We start from the raw sequence: 18,938 nt of genomic DNA, 5'->3' as shown, positions 1-18,938 counted from the left end.
CGAATCCGCCATAGCAGATCCCGCGAGAGGTGATCCAAAACGTGGTGTCGATGGCTCCGATCGCCGTGCACAACCCACAAGTCGCCACACGTGCCGCCATAGCCCCTAAACCCTAGAAAAACGGTTCGGGCTTTACTACTGAAGAACAGATACATTGTCCAAGCAAACTGTCTAGAGTAGAATATTGGAGAAGGATCACAGAGCAAGGCCCCTGGATCTTTCGAGTCAAAAGTGTGTGCCCGCATAGATGAAAATTATATTCACGGGATCATCAATTTGCCTTCCTGCTTACATATATTCGGGCGCATACAAGCATATATACAGAGTTACAGACATGACCCATAATAACGCCATGAGTTCGCGACATGGCTGACGGTACACGTCTAGCTCATCCGTACATCGGCTATAAGCGGTAGCATAATTACAGTTCTGTAGAGAACTGGTAAGCACTATCAGTATGTACTACGTACTCACCAGTACCTAGTTAGGTTCGGCTAGAGCGCCTTATAGATCGAAGCTGTGGCTGTTGAAATGGAACACAGCGCCGTTCTTTCCGCCGCCGCGCCGAAGGTTCTGCGACCTGCACTCCCTGGCCACGCTGGTCTGCAGCCCCGGCGGCCCGCACACCAGCACGCCCACGTCCGCTGCCGCGCCCCCAGCCCGCTCCGCGAACGCCATGAATTCGGCTGCGACGATGATCCAACACAGACAGAACCCCATCAAGAAACAGATGCAGAAGATAGTTTCAGGCTAACTGGCTGAGAACGTACCTTGGAACTTCGGCCGGCACCCATACCGCGTTGTCCGCAGGGTGGCGACGCTGGCTGCCGAGGCGGCGTCTTCGCCAGCGGCTCCGTTCGTTGTCTGTTCGTCCTCGGCACCGTCCTTGGCAGTGCTGGCGTCGGTGTCCCACCTGTCATCCTGCACCCTCCGCTTCTCAGCGAGGTGCCAGAGGAGGACGACGAGCCCCCCGGGGAGGGCGACGCCGGCGGCCATGCACAGCAGGAGCAGGAGGCCCAGGTGCCACCAGGCGTACACGTTGAAGCGCTTCACGTAGTACAGCTGCACCAGCGCGTACGCCAGGACGGCGCCCAGGGTGGACGCCGCGAAGTACATGGCGGCCCAGAAGTTGTCACCGGTGCCGACCAGCCCGGACATGGCCGCCCCGTTCTTGACGAATATGCCAGGGGCTTTCTGCTCAGCCTCAACAATGCCGTCTTCCTGTAAGGTCATATTGACATTGCCATCAGTGGAATCACTGAAGTGAGCCAACCAAAATCTTCTTGCCAACCTTTCTCAAAAAAGAAAAGGATGAGACTTTCTTTTTCTCAAAAAAAATAATCTTGTTGCCAACCAGAGCATATAGTTACTGGATGTCTGGATGATCAACAGTGGGGTAGATGTTCTTACCAATGGAGGGTCTGATTCCTGTGTCACAAAGGCCTGAATGTCCAGATGCAACTTCTCAGAGACAGATGAACTGATGTTCTGAGCATCAACGGCCGACAGGAGAGAAAGCTCTGTTGACTTCTTAACTGACCACAGGACCAACACGTTCTTAGGCGCGCATGGCATACCTTGCTCGATCCTGTGGATTATGTCGCTCAAAATCGCCAAGAAGGGCGATATACCAATGCCTCCTGCCACCAGGATGAGATTTTCGTACCTGAAAAGGCAGGCACATAACAAAATCAAATAAGCCTTACTTGAAATTTTCCTATTGGTGTCAACACTTACTATGCACACCGTCAGGACAAACTGAACACATCTTACATCAGGTGGTAGGGTGATTCATGCCCATACGGCCCTTCGATGGAGGCGGTAATGCGACCGGTATGTGTCTGATCTGAGTCGCTTCTGGTCTTATTCTCCTCGACATCAGTGACGATGCTCTTTAGCTTGTCAGTCCATGTGCCAAGAACTTTTATGAGGATCGACATGTGGTACCTTCCATCCATTGGGCTGGAAGATACACTGAACGGGTGCCACTGCAAGAACGACAGCTCCCGCACTTGAACAAAGATGAAGCTGAGGGCACTGTACCGGAGACCTGCACAAACCAACAGACAACTGTGCCCTGTAACAAACTGGCAACAAAAGACAAAACACTGATGAACATGAGGTACTCGAATTTTTACTTGCTGGCTTTGAGAAGACTAGCTCCACAGTTCCACAGGGGCGGCAGGCGGCAGAAACAATGTCGACTTTGGCCCTTGATTGCCAGAACCGCAGGAAGCGGTCGAGCATGAAGAGGAAGACGGCGCCAGCTGCAAAGCTGAATACGAAGTCGCCGACATGGAGTGCCAGAAACACGATGAAGACCACGTAGAGCTGGTGGGTGTAGAAGAAGAGCTCGAAGAACCTCTTCCGTACAGGGTGAAGTGATGTCACCCACATCAGCAGACCAGCCACCAAGCTGATCACACCGGCTAAGTTTGCCACTCCGATTTCCTTCCATTGGATTATCTATCAAGAAGTTCAAATACCATTAATAGTGTCGCTTGAGTTCCAAGATAAAGAACACCTGTAATTATCAGACTATTTAGCCCTTTTTCTGACATAAAACAGTTTGCAGTCAAACATTCCGTGTCTATTATTTTAAGCAGATAAGGAATTTGGCAATAGGAAATAATCACTCTGAATTAATCCAATTCATTTTGCACTTACTTCTTCAATTAGGCGTCCCTCGAGGAACCATGTGATAACATAGCACAGGCCGTGCAGTGTAAACAGAGCCATTGTTAGATGCCCCAACCAGACATGGTATCTAGTAGCATGCTCAAACGGAATGTCGATAAGCCGGAGAAGAACTGAACCCCTCGAGACAGGCAGGAAGAGGAAGGTCATGCAAAACATCCCAACTAACCCCAAACGGGCGCCCACTGTAGCCAGTATCAACTCACTACAAGGCAAATTTTACATAGTCTGAGAGCTGTGTTGAGATGGCAAATAATGTGCAGACTTTAGAGTCTGTTTCAGCAGTATCATCAGTCTCACCAGTAGCATGGCAACTGAACATTTTGGATCAGTTACAGGGCAACAAGGTATCATCACAATCTATATCTGTATCGAATTTGACATATAGAGATCATGAACTAAAGTTATTGAACTAGACATGGCTATGTTTAATTTTAATATTGAGGCCAGCTAAGTGATAACTCTACAAATGACTATGTATTCATCCAGCATCCACATCAGTTTTTCCTGAACTTCATAAGTTCAATTACATTCAACTTCAAAATATTTCAGTCTTAATCATGTCTTGATACTGAAAAATATAACATTCTCATTACTTTGGCCTTAATGATGACAATAATATGACAGCTCTAAATATGAATTTAACTATATTTAGTTCTAGTGCTCAGGTAAAAATATGAACAAAACTTCCTGACCAGTTGTAGCATGTCTACCATTTTTGACTGAAAGGTTTCCTTCAAAATACAACATACCTGCTAATAGTCGGCGGCAAGTGAGATTTTGAGACAAGGCTCACGCTCTCCACGACATAATAGGTCATCGAGAAGACAACATAAACGATGAACAGGACAATCCCGATAAATTCAACAGCGGAGACAACCCCGAACGGGCCATCCACCAGAACAGGAAAAGTCCAGAGACGGAAACTCAGTGACCTCAGCTTCTTCTTTCTGATACAAAGGAGGAGGCAATCAATTAGAGATGGGCCATGGGCAGCATGAAGCACAGCCACTCTTATGGAGGTTTAGAATTTCTATGGTGTGACCGTGTGAGTAAGGAAAAAACTACTTATATTATGTTGTGTCTTTTCAGATGCAGAAAGGTTTTCAAGACTGATATGGAGTTGCTTCTTCATAAGGCCAAGCGATGTCCTATTCTGGACTCAAATTGTGGGTACAATCTTTTGCATAGTTTACATAGATAGCTAGTTTCTTTGGATGCTTATCTCTAGCGTCCTCTTGTAAATCTTTATGACTTTGTTGTTTGTTTGCCTTTTTATTAATAAAAAAAATATGCAGTGGGAAAACCCACTGTAGAGCTTCAAAAAAAATGGCTGTTGAGTTCATCGTGATGGTTTTCATGCCAAAATTGGTGCACCTATGTCTGCAGTAACACCTTAAAAATTGGACCGCAACTGCAAAGGTTTTGCTAAATATCAAAAAGAATCCTTTGCTTGAACAATAAAAAAATACTCTGAATTTTCAGTGTATGCCCGTCAGTTCAGGGAAAGCGAAAGGACTCGTCTGAATGAACCCTAAATAAATGGACTGGAACAACCTAATTCCCCCCAAAATCTTGGAATTCACATAACCGAAATACTTACTCCACGTGATCGCGAGGGAAGGCGAAGATGTACACATAGGCCAGAGCTGCCACGATCAGAATCGGCGCGCTGAAGGCAACAAAAACGGTCCCTGCAAGAACCAAGAAAGGGAAAGGGGAAATCAATAACCCAATTGTGAAATTATGCTCCAGAGTGTTCAATTCCTGCACCTACTTTCCCCTGATTTGCACGGAAGAACTAGAACAGGGAAGAAATTCTCCCGGGCTACGTACCGGTGATGCCAAATATGGAGTTCTTGCTGACGGCCGCCCACTCCCTGAACGCCGCCTGCACGGGCTTGGTGGGGTAGAGGAAGATCCCCCCGGCCCAGGTGAGGAACACCGCCCACATGAGGAACTTGAGCACGGACCTGGAGAGCGACGGCAGCAGAGCGGGCGAGCCCTTGACCGTGGCGGCATTGCCGGCGCCGCCGTTCTGGAGGAGCGGCTCCCGTTCCTGGGTCATGGCGCCGGCAAGAGGGTGAAGCAGTAACCCCGCGGGAGAAGTCTGGCTGCGGGTCTTTCTGTGCCGGGACTTGCTGATTTATAGTCCGGTCCAGAACTAGAGGTACGAGGCTCCGAGGTGGTCATTGTCGCCGGTAATGGCGACGTACTGCAATTGTTGGGAAGGGAGGGTGCACAGGCGACGCGAGTGCCATAGATAAAGTTGCATTTCTTCAGACAACTGTCGATAATATTTACTGGTCGCTGATCGTTGATAATGGCGACGGCGATGGATGGGGGAGGGTGAAACGAAGGCGTCATTCCTCCTGTTGTAGTGAGCCACACAACCAACGTGTGTTTGGGAGAGCCGTGCAATCAGAATGGATCTCATAGTGAAATTCGAGTATTACTAAGATTATCGTCACAGGTGAACGTTTCAGATCCAACCAATATTTACGTGGGTAATATTTACTGTTTTTTCTAGAGCGGATAACATTACTTCTGGCTATAGCTAAGGGTCGGGAAACCCAATTCGGCTCATGGCTGCATATGAACCCGCTATATGAAAACATATTTCAAAATATAAAAAAAATAGAATAAAATTTTGCATGTACATTTAGACATTTTATGTTCATACACAAGTTTTCGGGAAAAAACATTTTTTTATGTCAGATGTAAAAAAGTAAAATTTAATGACATGACTATTCAAGTGACTATTTTTTTAATCCTTTTTACCCATGCTACCTAAAATTTTATTTTTCCGGAAAAAGTTGAGTATAAACCTAGAATATCTGGACGTACAAGCTAAATTTTATTTCAGATATCTTTCTACATTTTTTATTTTGTTATATATTTTTAATAATAGGATCATGTGTACCAATGAGCCAGAACACCACCTCCCTAAACATCTTCTTATCTGTGAAATTGGCAGTGTATTCCATCTATTGCATATTTTTTGTCATGATTTTATTTAATATTTAAACTAAAACCACCACAATAAAGCGATTTAATATTTTAACTAGAACCACGACAACAAAGAGAGTACTCTCCCGATCTATAATAACTGAGAACTAAGTTGGTTCTCAGTTAGATGACATCATCAAATGTCAGTTACAACTCTCGTGACTAGCACGAAGCACGAAGCAAATCTAACGGCACATGCCATTTTTTGAGTTGCATTCTTGCAACTGAAAATCCTCAGTTGTAATCCAAACTTGTAACTCATTTATGCATGAATCATGATGCAATCGAACAATATAGGATTTTTTTGCAAAAGCGATGTAGTCTTTCTATTGTTAAACATAAAAAACGCACGGGTTTTCTTCTGGTCAAAACTCAAAGGTGACACGACTTGCTAGTGTACGCCACGGTTCCACGGTTCCCAGCCGCAACCAGGGGGTTTTAGGTGGCTACTACCAATTCGTCGATCCATTGCTTGTGGCTCTCGACGATAGAAAATCTCAATCTCTTTTAAACATTGCGTGAGATTCACACAAATAGCTGTGGACAGTACACGAGTGGTCGATTGGAACCTATGTCTGTTTGAAGAAAATAAAAACTTACATATTCTATGAGAATGACCTATGACACTCATAGCATCTAAGGAGATGACACTGATTTCATGTAACTTTGCATCTCCATCTTTTATCAGTCTCGATGCTCCGAAGGTTTCAAAGGGCGTGAAACAGAACCTTATGCACATGTAACGTTATCACATAAAACACAATTCCACAGACATGTATGGAATTTTATTTTGCTTTCGAGGAATAAACTTATGAGTGTGACTAGTTCTGAGTCGACTTAGAACCAACTTTCTCAAGTAGGTGACATCATCAAATGTCATTTACAACCTATGTTGGTTGCAACTGATGACTAGCACAAACCACGAAGCAAATCTAACGACAACTTTTGGATCTTGCTTCGAGCGACAAGAACGTCGGGAAATGAGTCAATTGCAATGCCAGGAAGAAGATAAGAAAAGGCGAAGCCTTCTCTTGGTTTCCCAAACTCTTCTTTAAAGGCTTCCCTCTCTCGACATATCATTTTTTTTAGTTGCATCCACATGTGCAACTGAAAAAAAATCCAGTTGCAACCCAACTTGCAACTGAAAAAGTTCTCTTCTAATCAAATCTGCAACTCATATATGCATGAATTATGTACGATGCAATCGAACGATGTAGCACTCTTTTTTGCGAAAATGATATAGAACTTGACTGAGTGCTGACAGCAAGCAAAACCCAAACTTACATATTCTATATATATGTGCCTCATAGAAACAATACAATATGTTGCGGTTTGGAGTTGTAATCAATCGATCAATTGGGGGAGGTCTGGCTTTGAGACGGTTACGTCTCGATCGGTGAATGACAAGTACCATACTGGTTTCCTATTGTTAAACATAGAAAACGCACGGGTTTTCTCCTGGCCAAGACTCAACGGCAACGCGACTTGATGGTGCACGCCATCGGTTCCGCGGTTCCCAACCACAATCAAGGGGTTTTAGGTGGCTACTGCCAATTCATTGGTCCATTGCTTGTGGCTCTCGGTGATGGGAAATCTCAATCTCTTTTCAACATCACGTGAGATCCGTAGAAATAGCAGCGGAAGCGAAAGGTACAAGAGTGATCGATTGGGACATGTGTCTCTTCGAAGAAAATAAAAACTTACATAATTTATGAGAAAAACCTAGGACACTCATAGCATCTAAGGAGATAGTGCTGATTTCATGTAACTCTGGATCTCCATCGTTTATCAGTCCCATTGCTCTGAAGGTTTTGGAAGGCGTCAAAGAGAATCTTATACACGGTAACGCTACTAGATAAAACATTGTCTCACCAACATGTATGGCAATTTTCTTTTTATTGCATTAGAGGAATAAACTTATTAGTGCGAGTAGTTCCGAGTCGATTGAGAACCAACTTAGTTCTCAGTTAGATGAGGTCTTCAAATCAAATGTCAGTTGCAACCTATATGTTGCAACTCATGACTAGCATGAACCACGGAGCAAATCTAACAACATATACAATTCTTTTAGTTGTTTTCTTGGAACTGAAAATCCTCAGGTGAAATCCAAACTTGTAACTCGTATACGCATGAATCACGATGCAATCGCACGATGTAGAACTTTGCTTTTGCAAAAAAGGATATAGAACTTGACTGAACGCTAACATGTAGCAAAATCCTAAACTTACATGTTACATATGTGTCTGATAGAAACAATACAATAGATTGCAGTTTGGAGTTGTAATCAATGGGAGGTGAGGTCCATATAACTTTAAGACGGTTACATCTCGATTGGTGACTGACAAGTACGTATCGGTGAGTGACAAGTACGTACGAGTTTTCTACTGTTAAACATAAAGAAAACGCACGGGTTTTCTTCTGGCCAAGACTCAACGGCAACGCGACTTGCTGGTGCACGTCACCGTTGGCGGTCCCCAGCCACATCCAGGGGGTTTGCCGACTCATTGGTCCATTGCTTGTAGCTCTCTGCGATGGGAAATCTCTTTTCAACATCACATGAGGTCCGCACAAATAGCAGCTGGACCTAGATGAAGCAGCTCTCGGTACGAACCTGGACGAAAGCCACACATTTTCCGGCAATCGGGGACCCCAAGCGAAACGGATGGGGCCGCGCGGCCGCGCCTCAACTGATGCCGCTATCATTCGTTACGAAGAGCGACGTGCTGAGGGGAATTCCTATATGCCGACCAGGTCGGTGCCTGCACCGCGCCGCACACCCCCGCGCGCGGTGTGGGCCGGCCCGGTTACGCGATTTTTACTGTTTTTTTTTTCCTTTCCTTTTCTGCTTTCTGTTTTTTTTTCTTTTTTGTTTTTTTTAAGTGTTTCTTTTTTGTTCTCTTGTTTTTTTTCTGTTTAAAAATATTTTTCGAAAATTATCAAATTTGAAAAATGTTCAAGTATGATAAAATTTGAACAAATTTTGAAATTTGAACAAATTTTTAATCTTGAACGAATTTTTAAATTATGAACGATTTTTAAATTTGAACGAATTTCAAAATTTGAACAAATTTTCAATCTTGAACGAATTTCCAAATTTTGGAAGAATTTTGAAATTTGAACAAATTTAAAATTTCGAACGATTTTTAAAATTTGAACGAATTTCGAAATTGGAACAAAATTTTAATTCTGAACAATTTTTGAACTATGGACGATTTCCAAATTTTGAACGAATTTAAAATCGAACGCAAAAAGAAAACAGAAATGAAAAAAAAAACATTACTGGGCCGGCCCACAGGCTGGGGAGGGTGTGCGGTGGGTGCACCGCACCGACCAGGTCGGTGTATATCACCCCCCCGTGCTGAGCAGCTGTGTTTCCATGCTTGGGCTGTGCCTACAGGCCGTTTCTTTCGGCCCTTCCCATGTACGTACGTGTTGTGTTCTTTCCTATTTGCTGGCCCATAGAATCCAGTCTCCAACTGAAATTCGTTTTTGCAGCCCTGATGCATGCCCATAATTTCAATTTGTTAACGTGCGCCATCAGGTTGGAACTGCCCAACACTTTGCAAATTAGACGGTGCTCACGTGGGAAAATCCTAGTATTCATCTGCGAGCATGCCTGTAAAAGGAAGAGCAGCATCTTTTTTTTTGCGAAAGGGATGATATATTAATTCTCCGAACTTACAGAAAGGTCCAGAAACAAAGGAAAATTACAAGGAAGCCCTCTGGATCCCGACGACGACGACGACGACGAGCCGGAGCTGACGATGGCGCGCCGCTGCTGAAGCTCCCCAAACATTGGATTGCCGGAGCCCACCACACCGCAGACGGGAAGTCACCGAGCACCGCCTCCGAAGAGACTACTGCCGGGAATGCCGGCGCCGCCGCGAAGAACCTCTGTATCATCCTCTTATTGAACTGCATCCAAATCCACTGCATACCTGGATTTGGCCGTGGTGCAGGGAAAGTCGCACGCAGGTCGGTGAAGCCCCAGAGAACTCCATCGCCGGAGGGGATCTGCGCGGACAACGGACGAACCAACATCACCTCCGCCTCCGAAGCGCCGCCGGCCGGACACCTGCCAAGCCCTACCATGAATACACGCCGTGAGACGGGCTTCCCCCACCCTCCCGCCGCCGGAGCAGCCGACGGAGGAGAGGGAACCCACGCCTCACCGGCGGAAGAGGTGGACCGGTGGTGGACTCTCAAAATCGCCTCTCAGATCTGTATCGGGGAGAGGAAAGGGAGGGCGAAGCATCTTAGAAACACAAAAAACAAAACACGATCGTTTAGAAAAGAATGAGACAACAAAGAGCACTCCAGGATCCAAGTACTTTTTTCACATCTAGTGGCCTAGTCAATACAAAAAGTTAGAAATATCGTGGAATACGAAGAACGTACGTGGATACTGAAATATTTCAGGGCAAGACCGTATAGGAACACGTGAATAAAGAATGAATGAAAAGAGAGATGTTATAGAATAGTTAGTAAAATTATGGTTTATTGAAATGAATGACTTCTAGAATTGGTTTTTCTTCTGGAAAACTCTTCAGTTCAATGAAGATCAAGTTATTCAAGAAAACTCATAAATAATTCAGTGATTGCAAAAGAGATCGCCACATTATACTTTGTTTTTCATTATTCTTCCTACATTACTACTACCCAAATTTTAATCAAAGAATTTCGGTCGTTAAAAGTTCAGAAAATGGCCGGAGTTCATCACGTGAGAATTAGTGAGTACACTGCTTATGAGGATAAGTTTTGGGTAATTGTTGTTAATCATGTAAAATAGAGCCATTTTTCTATAAAAACAAACTTGTGGGCTTACTGGCTACACATGAGATGGTGTCCTATGCAGTCTAAGTTCGAGCCCCCCCCCCCCCCCCGTCGTCTAGTCTAAAATAGAGCGAAATTCTAAAAGCAAGGTTGCATTCAATAATGGAAGCCTTATGTTTCCTTGTTGTAGGTTGTTTGATATTTTTCGATTAAGGGAAAGTTCTAATCCTAGATGGAAAAAGAAATCTAAGAAGGCGGATCCTCCCTATCTATCAAGAGTAATGAACTAGGTGCTGATACAGTAACAGTACAAAAAAACAAAAAAAATAACTAAATTAACCAAATTTGCTGGATTTTGAGAAGTGCCGATTTTCAAGAACGCGAATCTTATGATATGGTGGGAATCTCTTATGATAATCATCCGCGCCTTAAACGTATTCTAATGCCTGAAAGTTGGATAGGGTGGCCCTATATATTAATATCGTGAAGATATCAATTACACCCATCATCCGCAACAACGCATTTCCCTATTGACACTACGGATGTACACAACAACAAAAAGAAGAATCACAATTTTCAAGGCTTGGATTCAAACACAATTCTAGTTCTTTTATCTTTTGATGTTTTCTTCCTTTTCCTTTTCCCGGGAGTTTCTCACTCTCTTTTGTAACCTGTGTACTTTTATCTTATTATTATTAATAAAAATTGCAGTGGGTTTTCCCACTGTTTTACCTTAAAAAAAAGAAGAATCACATAAAATAAAAGTCTCGCTACAATGACCTATTCCTTCCAATAGCGGATCAAACACCACCAAGAACACAGAAATCCATCATCTCCAAAAACGACGCCTCCAAGAAGGAAACAGTGCACAGTCACCATCATCGCCTTGATCAATGATCATAGGTTTTCACCTTGTCGAAAGGCCGCACTCACAAAACAATGTCTTCAACAAGACCATTACCTGCATGAACAACCAATTAAGTTCAGATCTCGGGTTTTCACCCTACAAGTTTAGACACCGAATTCCTCCTGTGATGTCGCCCCCACTTGCCAATGCTTCTCCTCGAAGTCATAAATCAACAATTTAGAATCTCGTCACCACCAGGAAACAAACCTCCATTGCTAGTCCTCGGTTCTCGGCTTCCATGTCATTATTCTCATCTAACTTAACCATGAAACTAAGACATGTCCCACGACGGCAACAGACCGCAGAGCTTCGGAACACTCCATTGTGAAAGCAAACGGTCAGAAAAAACATGGATGCGTGTGACCGAAACCTATCTGCTCTTGTAAACTCCAGGCATGCCGTCCATTTGGAATTCGCCATCGTAGGCTTCTAGAACTCGACAATACATCCAAGATCAATGAAGACATGCGTCAGGCAATTCATCATCACAGGGCGAGAGGGATCAAGGGACTGACTGCCACCATTATTCCGAAGCAAAAGAGTAGACCCCCACGCCGTCGCCCGCCAGTTGACCCCCTCTGGCGGAAGAGGAGGTAACCTAACAAGAACCACGCGCACGCGCCGGCCCAAGGACGGCAGAGTGCACCGCGCCGCCTCTCCATGCGCCTTCGAGCGATACAACCTCTACTCCATGTGTGGGTGCATAAGGGGAGTCCGCCGCCACCGACCTCGGGCACCAGCCCATCGACGCGAGCAGACGGAATCCTCCACATGCTGACGCCGCAGAAGAGAAACCTGCCGCCGCCGCACAGCCAGGGGCACCGCCCCATCTGCCGCATGCATCAGAACACCGACGCCGTCCCCAACCGCCACTTGCGAAGTGTTGCCGCGATGCAAAACCCCCCCGGCACCTTTGGCACCAGGACCCGCCACCACCGCAGCCCTTGCCGGCGGCAGCGGCTATAGGAGAGTTCACCGAAGATTTGGCTGGAGGCGGCGGCTAGGGTTCGCACCGGTAGGTTGTTTGATATACAGGACTGAATTCGACAGGATATGAATATTGTTTCATAATATTGTACTCCGTACATATTTTGCAATCCAACAACGAAGCTCTTGGCACCAGCCGATAGCACATTCCCCATTTTAGGCCGCAGACCAATGCCCAATGACTTTTCTTCAAAAGTCTTGAGCGACTAAAACGAATTCAGCGAACTTATCTGTCGGCGACTTGTGGTTCCAGCCATAGATCGAGCTTCCTAAAAAAATTTACGAGGAATGAGCTTGCCCGCTGAAGCAAACCTGCCACCCTTTTTCTCCTCTCGAAGCAACTAGCCACGCCACACATGCATTCGCATCCAAAGTCAAAAGAAGTGCGCCACAAAACTTCAGTTATAATCTTCCAAATCCCAGGTTAATTAACCAGGCACCATTTTGATACGTCAAATTAATCGATACAAATGCATAATGCCCAGAAGCAGCTTCTCCGGTCGCGATAATGCGGAAGCAGCGTAGCGTAGCAAGGACAGCAGCGCAAATCTCGAGGGCCACCACATTTTAGCTAGACTGCTAGAGCTAGCTGTTGTTGCCGATCTCCGGCCCGCGAACACGCAGCAGGTGCGGTGGTCATGCACGGGGCAAAGCACCGGATCACCGCCATCTCATCGCAGCAGCAGCTCGGCGCGGCGATGGGCGGCGGCTCTGACGGCCACGGGCACCGGCCGGCGCGGCCGGCGATTCGGCATGCTAAGCTCAAGATGCTCCTCATCGTCATCGCCACCAACCTCGTCTCGGTGTACCTCTTCTCCGGCGCGTCGCTATCGCTCAACATGCCCGCCTCGGCGCCTCGCATCCACCTCTGGGACTCCACTGCGCTCCTCCGGGACCTCAACGCTACCCGCGACACGCTCTCGCTGGCACGCGCGGAGCTGGCCTTCCTCCGTGCGCAGTGCGGCACGTCGTCGCTCCTCCTCGAGTCTGTGCTCTCCAAGCTCGGCGCCGTCCACGGAGACACGCCGGCGGTGCAGGACTTCAACGGCTGGCCCGAGGAGCCCACGGGCGAGCTCAGGCTGGCCATCGAGCCGCACCGTCTCCCCCTCGGCTACTCCGTCAACTTCGGCACCGACGAGCTCTTCCCGGGCCTGGGCTTCGCGTGCCGCAACTTCCAGGAGGAGCTCACGCAGTACATGACGTACAACGCCAGCGGCGAGTGCCCCGACGACGAAGGCCTCGCGCTGCAGCTCATGCTCAAGGGGTGCGAGCCGCTGCCGCGCAGGCGCTGCCGGCCGAGGTCCCCGGCGAGGTACGTCGAGCCGAAGCCGCTCCCGGAGAGCCTGTGGTCGATGCCGAACGACACCACCGTGAACTGGACCCCGTACACGTGCAAGAACTACACCTGCCTGGTGGCCCGCGCGCGCAGCAGGGGCGGGTCCTACGACTGCAAGGACTGCTTCGACCTGGCCGGCAAGGAGCGGCGGCGGTGGCTCTCCGACAACGGAGGCCCCGGGTTCAGCATCGACAACGTGCTGCGGTCCAGGCCGGCGGGCACGGTGCGCGTCGGACTCGACATCGGCGGCGGGACCGGCACCTTCGCGGCGCGGATGCGGGAGCGGAACGTCACCGTGGTGACCACGACGCTGGACCTGGACGCGCCCTTCAACCGCTTCGTGGCGTCCCGGGGCCTGGTGCCGCTGCAGATCAGCCTCGTGCAGCGGCTCCCCTTCGCCGACGGCGTGCTGGACATCGTGCACTCCATGCACGTGCTCACCAACTCGGTGCCCAACGACGTGCTCGAGTTCGCGCTCTTCGACATCTACCGGGTGCTCCGCCCAGGCGGCGTCTTCTGGCTCGACCACTTCTTCTGCCTCGGCCCGCAGCTCAACGCCACCTACGTGCCCATCTTCCGCCGCGTCGGCTTCCGCCCGCTCCGCTGGAAGCCCAGCCCCAAGCTCGACCTGGGACCGGAGAGAAACGAATGGTACATCTCCGCGTTGCTCGAGAAGCCCATGACATGATCACGCGACATATATGCGTCTCAGGGCAGGTTCATTGTTGGTTCTTTGGTGATTTCTTTGTTCTGTTTTGGGAGCGTACTCAAATGCAGAGATTGTACATGGTTTCTGAAACATTTACAGAGAAATAATCGAGTACATTTCTTCAATAACAACATTTCCTACTATGTAGTTCATATCAGATGTTGTTAGTCGTTAGCAGGAACAAAGGGGAGAGTCAGTTGATTTCTTTCTTCTGTTTTGGGAGCGTATAATTGATAGAATATAATCAAACACAAAATTGTGGCGAATTTACATGGTTTGTGAAACATTTACAGAAAAATAATCTAGTGCATTTGCTGCATATAAACTATTTCCTGTTAGTTCGTATCATCAGATGTTAGCAGGAGAACTGTACCAGATGTAGTGTCAGGCTAGCAGCTCTTATCAGCAATCAGCCAATAGAGCAAGCAGCTTGACTTCGATCAGAAATTTACATCTGACAGCTACTGTCAGATAAGAAGCTTATGCGTGACAGATAAACATGATCAGCCACAACTCTCAGTGTATAGCAGTGCCTGCCACCAAAACCACCAAAAGACCACATCATCACTACATAGAAATCTCTACCGGCAAAGGCAACAGACATGAAGTAACCACACTGAAAGCACAGATAAATGTTAACAACGATGGTAATCCCAAGACGCAACAACACAGGCTATTCCACCACTTCATCATTGGACAAACAATATTACAATGTCAGATCACAAACTCATCTCATCAGACAATCATACAAAAAAAAAGGTTGCAGCATAGTAGTAACCTAATTTATGCTTGGACAAGCTAATGTCAGTACTGGGTTTATTAGTTGCCAGGCCCAGACAACAAACAACCGCTAACACTACAAATTATATGGTTTTTTGTATTAAAACATGTTTGCTTTTCAGTATATTTGTTTCGATTCTGTGTACGAGACGTTCGCTAAAAAGTGTGTGGGAGATAAAGCTAAAAAAGTGCTCAAAAATAAAAAATGGTCAAAATTGAAAATTGATCAAATTTTTTAAAATATGAACTCAAAGTTGAAGATTTTCGAACATGAAAATAGTTCAATTTTTTTTTCCAAAACATGAAAAAAGTACAAAAATGAAAAACTGTAAAAATTTAAAAAGTTCAAAAAACTGACTTACAAAAATAAAAAAACAGCAAAAACAGAACAAAACATAAAAAACGAAAAACAACAGAAAACCCAAACCCAGCTGAAAACCCAAAAAATCTGTGAAAGAGGAAAACCGGAAGCTCCAAGCCACGTTGATTGGCCTGGCCAACCGATGCTCTCTTCAGGCGGCCCTGACCATCTAAGTCGTAATGAGTGGTGAATAGGTTCCACGGGCTATCACGAGAGCTGCTATATGCCGACCGGGTCGGCATGTACGGGTGCTGCACACCCCTCCAACCCGGTGGCTGTTTAATGGACCGCGACCCAGGAGGTAAACATCCCTTTCATATTCTTATTTTTTTTTCTTTTTCTATTTATAGTTGTGTTTTAAAAACTAACATTTTTTCAGTTTCCTTTTCGCGTTTCCAACTTTTGTTCAAATTTTTTTGTTTATAGATTTTAAAATGTTCGATTTTAAGTTTGTTCAAAATTCAAAATTCAAAATTTGTACAAATTCGTTCAAAATTTGTTTTAAATTTTGAAATCCGTTCAAACTTTTAAATTTTATTCAAAATTTGAATGTGAACATTTTTTTCAATTTAAACATTTTCCAAATTTGGAAATTTTTGAAAATTATTTTTAAACACAAAAATAAAGCGAGAAAACAAAAAAAAAACACTGAAAAAGAAAGCACAAAAGAAAAAACATAAAAGAAAAGGAAAGGAAAAGGAGAAAACAAAAGAAAAAAAAAAGCCTAAACGGGCCGGCCCACACCTCGCGCGGGGTTGTGCGGCGCGGTGTAGGTGTCGACAAGTACGGGGTGCCGCACACCCCTCCGACCCGGTGGCTATTTAATGGGACGCGACCCATCAGGTAAACCTCCTTTTATTTTTTTTCTTATTTTTCCTTTTCTGTTTATAGTTTTGTTTTTAAAACTAACATTTTTTTGTTTATTTTTTATGTTTCCAAATTTTGTTCAAAATTTTATGTTTATAGATTTTTAAAATGTTTGATTTTAAATTTGTTCAAAATTTATTCAAAATTTCAAAATCGTTCGAAATTCAAAATTTGTCCAAATTTTAAAAATCGTTCAAAATTCAATTTTTTTAATTTCGAAATTTGTTCAAATTACGAATGTGAACATTTTGTCAATTTAAACATTTTCAAATTTGAAAATTTACAAAAATTATTTTTAAACAAAAAATAAAACGATAAACAAAGGAAACACTAAAAAGGAAAATAGAAAAGAAAAAAGAAACAGAAAAGAAAAAATAAAACAGAAAAGAAAAGGAAAAAAATATCTAACCGAGCCGGCCCACACCACGCGCGATGCATGTGACGACCTGGTCGGCATATAGGAACCGCGGGCTATCACCATGGGGGGCACCTATCTCCCGCTCCTTAGCGGGAGCGAACAACCATCGCCTAAAGGGAAATCCGCGTGGACTGACTCATTAGTTTATTTCCTTGTTAATAAGAAGAATCATGTTTTCCCGGTCTGGCTCACTGGCTGCATCCTCTGGTCCGCATGCTAGTTCACCCAGGTTCGAATCCTAGCTTTGACTATTTTGCAAACATTTTTTGAATCTGAGCGAATTTTGATTTTAAGCAATTTTAAGTTAAATGAATTTTAAATGTAAACAAAATGGGATTTGAAAAAATTCACATCCAAAATAGTTCGAATCACACAAAATTTCAAATTTGAAAATCTATACAAAATCAAAATTTGATCGAATTAAAAAAAATCTTGAATTTAAAATTTGCTTGAATTTGAAAATTGCTCGAATTTAAATTTTCTTGAATAAAAAAATACTGGAATTAAAATTTTGCTCAAATTTTAAATTTTCTCAAAACAGAAAAAGAAGAAAAGCAGGGAAGGAAAAAAAAAGAAAAAACCAAAAACTGAGCGAACCAGAGAAAAAAAAAACGAACCAAAAATGGGCCGCGGCCCGCTCGCTCCCGCACGCGTGCGGGCGTTATTCCGCCCCGCAGCTGGGCGGGAGATAGGGATTGGCGTCACCCTGGGGAGCACCTATTCCCCGCCGCTAGGCACGCGCGTGCGTTCAGCCTATAGATGCTGCATTTATGGGCCTAGCCCATTTGCTTTCCGTTGCCTTGTGCCTGTTTTCGCCTAGTTCTGTTTCTTCTATTATTTCCTGGTGCGTGCATGGTGGATTTGAGTTGTTTTTTTTTTCTAGAGTCGGACTATTTTTGCACATTTTTTTTAAAATCGTTTTTTTTAATCAAAAAAATTTCTAAGTTTGTACAAAGTTGAAATTTGAACATTTTAAAAATCTGAATAAAGTTCAAATGTAAACAAATTTCAAAACCAGCAAAAACTGAAGAAACCAAAGAAAACATGCAATAAAAAAACTAGAAAACTAATGGAAAATTGTACAAACCTAGGCGCTAATCGGCCAGCCCACCTAGTCTGCCGCTTCAGTCCGGTGTGAATCGCTCCCACACTAAGCGAGGGATAGGATTTTCCAACAACATCTGATGTTAGTTATCGCCTTGTCACGAAAAAACGACACCGTCACTTATGAGATGTGGTACCAGAGGCTTAACCTATGAGTGTTACCGGGGTTTAGACTACCATGTTGTTGCTAGGGTTTTACATTTTTAGTATTTAGACTAACTTTTAAATCTACTTTATTCCAGTGGTACGAGATTTAGTAGTCTCCTAGGAATGCAACTAGGGCGAACGCCCCCTCCAGAGGAGGCGCAGGCATGCAGACGTGAAAGCACAGCTGGCGGGTTGCAGACTATGTTATGCGTGGCGGCCCTGAGCCTTGAGTGGATAGAAAAGTTCCTTTAAAGCATTAATAATCCTACGAGTCAAACAACGACATAGACGAGAAAAGAATCTTAAGGATTAAAATCCTCGGAGATTTGTATGAAAATCCTTTGAATCAAATGAACCCAAGATTTACCAGGACATTATCTGAAGTACCTGTTTTCAAATGCTTCAAAGTACGTGTGAATATGAATGTTTCTAGACGTGCTTGTTAACTATACATCTGCATCTAAATAAAATTGAGTGAATTAATATGAATCGTAGAGAGTAACTAAATAGAACATATATAGCATAACAGCCATCATTATCAACCCATGATCCACGATTTCTCGACTGTGGGAGAAAAGATGAATGATTTCTCGACCCTGGGTCCGGTTCTCTGGAGCGGCAGTGTATAACTCCACTACTACAGTGCCGGGTCGGGCCGGCGTGATGGAACATCGCATACTTGCAGCTGTAGATACGACTCACACGAACAGTGTCGGTCGAGTCCGCGGGGGCCGAGAAGCGGCGACGACCCAATCGACTTTTGCCAGCGCCTGCGCTCAAAACCTGGATCCTGCACTTTATCGGCAAACGTACGCTGGATGGATCCGACATCGTCTTGTGACA

At 45.0% G+C, this 18,938-nt stretch overlaps 1 protein-coding gene across 1 annotated transcript; it reads right to left on the bottom strand.

The window, feature by feature from the left end:
• Positions 1 to 234: 234 nt before the first annotated feature.
• Positions 235 to 4,818, bottom strand: LOC124677157 (ferric reduction oxidase 7, chloroplastic-like). The gene is made up of 9 exons (XM_047213159.1): positions 4,534 to 4,818; positions 4,301 to 4,391; positions 3,450 to 3,647; positions 2,668 to 2,902; positions 2,139 to 2,466; positions 1,774 to 2,050; positions 1,411 to 1,666; positions 771 to 1,221; positions 235 to 686 (listed from the first exon to the last, which is right to left on the bottom strand). Exons 1-9 carry the CDS (start codon positions 4,763 to 4,765, stop codon positions 505 to 507), a joined length of 2,250 nt encoding a protein of 749 aa, XP_047069115.1. The 5' UTR covers positions 4,766 to 4,818; the 3' UTR covers positions 235 to 504.
• Between the last annotated feature and the right edge of the window lie 14,120 nt (positions 4,819 to 18,938).

The sequence above is a fragment of the Lolium rigidum genome, chromosome 7 (genome assembly GCF_022539505.1).
Source record: "Lolium rigidum isolate FL_2022 chromosome 7, APGP_CSIRO_Lrig_0.1, whole genome shotgun sequence".
In the NCBI taxonomy this organism is placed as follows: domain Eukaryota; kingdom Viridiplantae; phylum Streptophyta; class Magnoliopsida; order Poales; family Poaceae; genus Lolium; species Lolium rigidum.
This window is presented reverse-complemented; position numbering and strand designations above follow the sequence as displayed.